Genomic DNA, 8,515 nt, shown 5'->3' with positions numbered 1-8,515 from the left:
ATCTTTTAAATTTTAACCACTCCAACATTTTGGTTAAAATTTAACTTTTTATATCGATTTTTTTAGACGGACGGACAAATTCTTCTAGTAGATATTTTTTTTTAAATTTAATCCATTATAGAAGGTCGGATTCAGTGTAGCAGGACCTGGTTTTATAGCGCAGACGAAGATCGCATCTAACTCAAAAAAACTTATTTATTCTTAAAATACATACGTATTTATGCATAATATAATAATTGTTTTGTTGTTTTAATATTAAAAGTCGATTTTTGGCTGACACATAACTTTTTTAGGATGTTATATTATTTATGTTTTATAATATGTTATTTCGTACAAAAATGTGTGTGTATTATATAAACGTTTGTATTAAAAAGAAAGTTCGAAACTTTCAATTTTCATACAAGTTGTAAACAATCAATTTACAGTCAACTAATAACAACTTTAGCACGAATTTCAAAAGTTATTATATTACTTGCTCAAATGAATATATTCGAGTAAAACTCTCTTTATATGTACATACATGTATGTATGTATGCCCGAGTGAAAAATGTGTTAGTTTCTCGTTCGAATTTTTATTTAGCTAAAGTTTTTAATTAAATAAAGTTCTCTTTAGTTTTATACCTAGGTAGATATAACATAGTACTATATACTGTGTCATTTTTGTATTAGAAAAAGTATTAAAAAAAGAAATAATAAATAAGCATATATTTCCAACGTTTTCTGTCAACATAAACGGCACATTTTCTTTATTACCTGTATTGATAATTGCCATACCTTACTACTACTTGGACATACTTTTGTATGTTCAATTTAACTATTATCGCGTGAGTTTTCGAGTAAGAACTAGTATGTATACACAGTCAAAATATTTCCACAGAAATAAGAATACTAATCCATATCCACACTTATACATACATATATACAAATTAACCATGAGCTGTAAACCGATTCATTCAACTCGTTTACAAGTCACACGACCACATATTTTCTAGATCATTCGCTACACGTCAAGTGGCGAAGTGTTCTTGTAGGCAAGAGTCGCTCTCACGCAACACGCAACACGCGACATCGAGCATAACAGCATATCTATGCATATGTGTATGTGTGTGCGCATGTAAGCGAACAGGCCCCCAAATATCAACCAATTGCGCTGTAGCAGCCGCAGCAGTCAACAGGAAATGGAAGTACTTGAAATTGTTTTTGTTTTCTAGCCAAGTGCAAGTTGCTGCATAGGGTGTTATAAAATTGTTTACATGTTTGTTTGCTTGCTATCGTTCTGGATGTGTGTATCAAGTGAATTTAGCAATCATGGACAGTGATTAGGCGTTTTTACAAAAACGTATTGGGCGTAACTAAAGTTTTGATAAGAGAAAAGTATTTAATTTTATATGAAAAATGTATGTAGTATTTAACCCTTGTATATATATTTGTATGTTAACGTTTTAAAAATTCATCACATCTATGAAACAATTTTTTTACGTTTACACTGAATCGATGAAAATTTAAATACAAAATTGATCATTCTTACAATATTGAGTTGTAAAAAGTTAAGTTTGTTTGTTAAAATGACGCGCTTTAATTTTTCAAGCTTTCAGCTACTAATATGAGGGTCTCAGTCAATTTATAATATAAGTCAATTTGTGAGATATATGTATTTATGAAATGAAGTAGATAAAATCGGTTAAGAACTTCACCTAAATCCATAAACCAAAGACAACATTCTGGCTAAATTTCTAGGGAAAAGATTTATGAATTTGTAAGAGGTCTTTATAAAATTAAGTGGTAAGAATTGCTCTTAAATGTATGTATGTATGTAAAACATTTTAGCCCATAACTTAATACATGAAAAGTATTGAGTGTATATTTTCCCAAAAATTGATATATTGATAGAACGTATATATGTTGTGTCTCTCACTTGAAATAAATAAAAATCTCAATAATACGCAATCTTTTTGATTAAAACTATTTGATAATGTGTACATGAGATTAGCAAACTTTTCTTTGATAGGTTATTAAACGTCAACGCACGATTAAATACGGCCTTTCTCAGCGCACTATTTTCGAGTTCTTTTTTTCTTATCTAATAATTTTCTATTGAAAAGAACAGCACAGTTTTATAGGTGTATACAGAACCTATAGACATGTAAATATCGCGCTAAAATCGTATGAACAGTTGCTATGCTATTTCCTTTTCATTATGCCAGTATATAGCATTTATACCAATTATTCGTTCGATTCAACAATTTCTAAAATCTGCAAAAACGAAAACTAGACTTATAGAAGGAATACATTATTTTTTAGTTGATTAATTTACGGTTTCGGGACCTAAAAACATTATTTAATTGTTAGAATAGTGAAAACATGAGTTTTTAAAGTCAACGTCCCTCTTAGTTACCTTCCTTAAAAATACTTTCATTCGAAAAATTCGACCTCTCTTTGAAAAATTTCGATGATTTACTTATTTGCTATCAAAATATCAACAAACAATGATTTTAGACACGCAAATATCTGTTTAGTAAAGCCTTAAGACAAAAAATCGATTATATTTTCTCCTTTCCCGGAGTAAAATATCGAAATTGCGTATTTTTTGAGAGCTCTAAACTGATGCAACTTCTTAAAAAATTATTCCATACTATTTTTATACCTGTAAGGTACATGGGTACAAAATCTTTGGTTACCGACCGCATTTAAGCCTATCTTACTTCCTTTTGACCTGCTGCACTTTATATTGCATTTTATTTTAATTACTATTTTTTTGCCATACTTCTTTTACTTTCGTGTAATGTATATATGTATGTAATCAGCGGCATTTAAGGAATGCATAAATTACGTGCAATAACAACAAAATATAAATAAAATAACAAACGCCTGCAACTTACCGTCACTTTGAGCGCTTCCGCTCGCTTAAACTGCATATCGAAGAGCACCAAGAGAACTGTGAGAAATGTCAGCAAACTGTTGTTGCTGTATTTAGCAAGCATGCGCTGCAGTCTATTGTGCGTTGGTGACATTGTGCACTTTTTATTGTTTTTATTATTTTTCGTTTTTTTTTTCCTTTTTTGGAAATTAAAACAAATTATTCGTAGTCGTTGCTCGCAGGTAAAAATAGTTATTTTACAATAAGTTTACTAGATTTTTGGACAATTTGTATGCTTCGTTATTTTGTTTAAAAAAATTGTGCAAAATTTTCATGTTACTTCACTAGTTTTGTATATTTGTATGTGCGTCTACAACACTATTATGTGTTTGTTGCCACGCGCATTTACCACTTATCTTGCGATAATTTTAAAATTCAATTATTTCGTATTTTGCCTTCACGTTCACTTTTCTGCGCTTGTAAATAGCGGTATTTATTGTAATATGACGTGTTTTTTGTTGTCTCTTTTGCTCTACGCTCTCTTAGCGATCAGCTGTTAACGGCACGTTACTTTGCGGGTAGTTATTAGTCAATGAAATAAATCATACGATCGAATGAAATTTTTTTTAGTTGTCAGCGTTTATGTTTTGGGTTTTTCGTTTGAACGTCGATTTTGGCATATATTTTAATCTTAAATATTTTAACTTTAAAATTATCTTAAAATCGATATGTAAAGTTGTTGTATACTAAGTTAGAATAGTAACAGCGTTTTAGTCAGCTTATTATTTGGTGTTTTGGAGAGGTTTTGTATTTTAAGTGATTTGAATTTGTTTTACTTAGACTTGTTGTTCATTCCGACTTCTCGTTTGTTTACACTACAGATTTCGGTAGATTATTATGAATTCCTTGAAGTTACTAGCACTAAACTCGCTCAAAAACTCCTTTATATGCAGTTGCACTCGTAGTAACAACTTCGCTGTAAGAACTCCCTTGCAATCTTCTGGATCAGTCTAGTGTTTGCAGCTTATTGCTCCTTCCAAAATTTTGTAACACGAACACACAATCGACCAAATTTCAGCTCCACCAATTATGCGCGGTCACAGTAAGTCACCTGTGCCTTTGGTCGGCAAAACTGGCCGTCCTTCACGCTTCGCTTTGCTGATTTCTCCTTTCGACAACTCGTTGACTTCACGAACTCCGAAACTTGCAATTAAACCACTTCCTTAGCTGGTTGTGCCGCGTTGTTGTCTAAGCAACTGACCTACTTACTTTGTTGCTCTGTGCACTAAGTCTAGCGCGTCTCAATTGAATTTTTAATATTACTAAAAATATTGGCACGAAATTTACTAAATATAACACTCTAGCATTTGCCCGCGCTGTCTGACTATTTGCCACGGCCGGACTTGTTCGACTGTTGTGCGCTAATGGCTAGTGCTGTTGTTTTGGCTTCGGCGTAGTGCTTTGTGTCGACAGCGGCCTCTCACACACATTGACTGCTGTTGTTGTTGTTGATGACTCGTTGCCAGTATGAATTACTTCTATCGCGTTTGCTGCGATAATTTAATTGGTTATTTTTTGACTTTGGCGTTAGATTATTTTGTAGTGTGTTTTGTTTTTTTCTGCGTTTGATTGCTTTTTGTATTTCTTGTTTTTCTTTTTTGATGTAAGAGTTTTTGTAAACACTTTTTTGTCGCGATTTTTGAAGTGGGATTTGTAAGTCTTTCTGGCTGCTGGTAGTTGTTGCTATTTTTTAGGCAATTGCTGTTGTTTTTTTTCAGATTATTATTGTTGTTTTTTCAGCTGGTTTGTTTCGTTTAACCGTTACTTTTTGAGTTATTGATTTTTTTTGGAAATTTCTTGACAGAGAATTTTTTCATTTTCGCTTTGGCTCTTATTTGATGTTTTCTTGTTGCTAAGAAATATTTTTTTTTTATTTTTTATTTTATTTTATTTTATTAAAGCTTACATAATAAACAAATTATTAAATAAACTAAAGTACGCTAAGAAATATATTTGTTATTGTTCTGTTGTAATTTTTGCACTTTATTTCACTGTAATGTACACTGCTGTTAGTTTAATTAGTATTCACACCAAATGATAATATATTATTGCACAGTAGCGGGCAGAAAATCAGCAGTAGTTCAAAAACTATGGATTGTGAGAACACACCTAGTCTGATGGCATAAAAACCAGTGATTTTGTGGGAATAAAAAAAAGTACTATTTTATCAAACTTTTTTTAATTTTAACTGCATATTTAAACATTTTAAAAAATAGTAAAACATTCCAATTTTTTGTTTTTGTTGCACTCGATTTACGACGCTATCGATTAATAAAATCAAAAAAAAAAAAAAAGATTCTCCATACCTATTGTTTAAAAAGTCAAAAATTTTCAAAATGTTTGTGTTTAAAAAAGTTGAATTACATACATATGTATTATATATAAAATATGTATATAAGGCATAAAAATATGTTAATCTGTTTAATTAATTTGAAAATTATGGAATTTCTTTCTCGTCATAAAAATGTAATTATTTAATAAATTTTTTTTTTTTTAGTTTCAATAAGATACATTTCAAGATAAAATGATTTATGAAAACTTGGTTAGAGTTTTTCCTGTTATTTTGTTATTGCAAATAATTATGTATTTTTCCTTTTATTTTTTGTTTATGTATATTATTCACAATTTTTTCCAAAATTTTGATCAAGTTTACATAAATATTTTCATATTCACTACTACTTTTCTACACACAACTGTGAATTACATATTTCGGTTTCATATTTATTGTTATTGTAATATGAACACCCAACAACTGCTCAGCTGTGGCGCATAACTATGTATGTATAGTGAACACTTCTCCCACTACACGCTCTCACACACACCCACCATTCTCTCTGCACTAAAGTGGGTGTGTATGCTCTACTGTTGTGTAGTTGTTGTTGATCTGGCTATTAAACTTGCTGCGTTTGCTACTTTATTATTGTTGGCGGTTTAGTGTGTTGTTGACAAAACAAGTTTTTTAATTTATTTTTAAATTTTTATATTTTCCTATTATTACTTACACACACATACTATTTTTGTTTTATTTTTGTATTGCGAAACGCGCAGCCACTGCATTCTTATTTATAATGCATTAGTGTATATATAGTTTGTATATACTTATATGTATACATATGTATGTATATGCATGTTTGTAAATATGTGCATACACAGTAGATTTATTTCTGCTTTGTCATTTATATATTTATTGAATTACGCATGTTAGAATTGTAAAAGATCTGAAAGGAAACAGAGAAAGAGTCGCAATATTTTTTATCAAAAATGTGCGACTAATAATTTCATTGTTTACTAGGTCAAATTACAATTCAATTCTCATACATATGCGGATATATTACTTATGAATATAAATATATGTAAATACGTAATATATTTATGCATACATATGTATGTATGTATGTATATTTGATAGCAGGATTGGTACTTTGGTTGGGCGCTTGATCATAACAAAAACTCATTCAGAGATAAAAAAGTGGGTTTGCCCTAAGCATATATGTATGTATGTATATACATATATACATATGTCAAATACGAATGTTTTCCATACAAGCTCTTGATTCCGATCGTTCGGTTTGTATGACAACTATATGCTATTGTCAGCAGATCTGAACAATTACTGCGGAAATTACATTGTTGCCTTAGAMAATAATCTATACAAAATTTCGTGAATATAGCTTGTCAAATGCAAGCCCTTGATTCCGATCGTTCAGTTTAGTGGTCCGATTTCGACAGTTTTGACAAATGAGCAGCTTCTTGAAGAGGACATGACGTTTACAAAATTTCAAAACGACATCTTATTTTATCGATATCAATATATGATATGATCATTTATATATAATATATACTTTATAGGGGCTCCGACGCTTCGTTCTGGACGTTACAAACTTCGTGACAAACTTAATATATCCTGTTCAGGGTATAAAAACCACTAATGTATCAATTATTTTAAAATCTAATGCTAACTTTATACATTTCAAAAGACTGTAACTCAAAAACTATTTGAGATGTTGATTTAAAATTTAAACTAAATATTTCTTTGTAAAATAATTCATTATTTTCGAGTAATGGTTGGCAAAATTTATTGAAATTTACGATGCTAGATGTTGAGCTATTATAAGTAAGGTGAGTATACCAAGCTGTGAGTTTCAAACATATTTTATTTATGAACGCATTCTTATACTAAGGACTACTGTAAACAAGAAATTTTACAACTTTGAATTTTGCGTAGTGGATTTCCACCATATGGACTATAGTTTTTAGAAATATACTTGGTCTTGCTAACGTTTAATACTCTTAAAAGAGAGTATACAATCCTTTACGACTCAAAGATCTCTTAGTAGTTGCATAAACTTAGTTTAGGTTTCGAATAAAATCAGTAACTTTTTTGAGCGGTTACATGCGTTTCCTCGGCTAAAAACCCGCATTTTTCAATGTTTTTTCTCTTATATGAATAATTAAGTATTTAAGATCGAAGGCCACACGTGGACTGGTATATGTAGTCCTGTGGAAAGAAGAAATCCTGTGTTCGAACTTATAAATTAGCAAAACGCATATTAGCCGATACAAATTAGCACAGACGTTTAATTTCAACACCTGCCAGTTTGGTAGGATGCTTGAAGGTATGAGTTACAACATGACTACCAATAGGGCAATGGCTATCTAGTAGTAGAACACAAGCGGATACGGAAGCACTGACGCGCTCCCATTCGACCTATAGCGGTTCTAGGGTGCTTTTCCTTGCTAGCGTATTAGTATTTCAACTTCCTGTGATTCCTCTATGGACCAGTTTTATCAAAAAGACACTCAATGCTATTGATAGAGAGGTTAAGCCGTTGATAATTGAAAGTAACAATTGAACTATTTTTTAACCAGAATAAAAATCATTGATGATTAGTTAGTTATGGGTGAATCTACATCCTGATCTTAAGGTCCAGAATGACGTATCTGTTCAAAAAAAAAATATATATATATATATTTATTCGAAAATATTGGTGTACTGAACTGAACCCTTTTAAAGCAAGTGCTGCCAGTTTGTTGAAACAACTGGTATTCGCGATTCGATTCCATACAATTTAAGCCTTTTTTCCTTAATTTTGGAGATTCCTTCTGAAATTTTGCGCACAACATTTCTCTCAAATAAGCCGACCTGCTAACCCATCGGAATCAAGTCCTTGTACGGCAAAGTATATTTAAAAGATATCTCCACAAAATTCAGTATATATTAGGTATATGTATATTGTTCCGGGTAATAGTATAATGTCCGAACAGATTGTTTAGAGCATAAAAGATCTTATTTCCTTATTAATTAATCATAATTCGACTTGAAGGTAGTTAATTGAAAAAAAAAGGTTAAGAAGAATTAGAAAAACGAAAAACGTAGTTGCTAGAAGCAATAATAAGTCGCCTTGTGAAGGCTATTATGCGGGTGAATTCAACGATCTTTATTTCTTTTCCACTAAAATCTACATTCAAATAACTGTTATATTTCTCATATAGTAAATCCATTAGCAAATTAGAGCTTAGTTCTCCCATTGTCATTACACTTTATTAAAAAATTTTACTTTTCTGACTTTTCATCTATGCACTTCATTTCATTATGCA

At 30.8% G+C, this 8,515-nt stretch overlaps 1 protein-coding gene across 1 annotated transcript in view; it reads right to left on the bottom strand.

The window, feature by feature from the left end:
- Window positions 1-4,636, bottom strand: part of LOC108974504 (lipase 3) — a 13,764-nt gene extending 9,128 nt beyond the window's left edge. Inside the window, exon 1 of the mRNA XM_018942388.1 lies at window positions 2,880-4,636. Coding sequence (XP_018797933.1) covers window positions 2,880-3,011 — 132 coding nt within the window. The 5' untranslated portion in view covers window positions 3,012-4,636. The remainder of the gene's footprint in view (window positions 1-2,879) is intronic.
- Between the last annotated feature and the right edge of the window lie 3,879 nt (window positions 4,637-8,515).

The sequence above is a fragment of the Bactrocera latifrons genome, unplaced genomic scaffold (genome assembly GCF_001853355.1).
Source record: "Bactrocera latifrons isolate USDA-ARS-PBARC rearing strain unplaced genomic scaffold, ASM185335v1 scaffold_112, whole genome shotgun sequence".
Taxonomy (NCBI): Eukaryota; Metazoa; Arthropoda; class Insecta; order Diptera; family Tephritidae; genus Bactrocera; species Bactrocera latifrons.
This window is presented reverse-complemented; position numbering and strand designations above follow the sequence as displayed.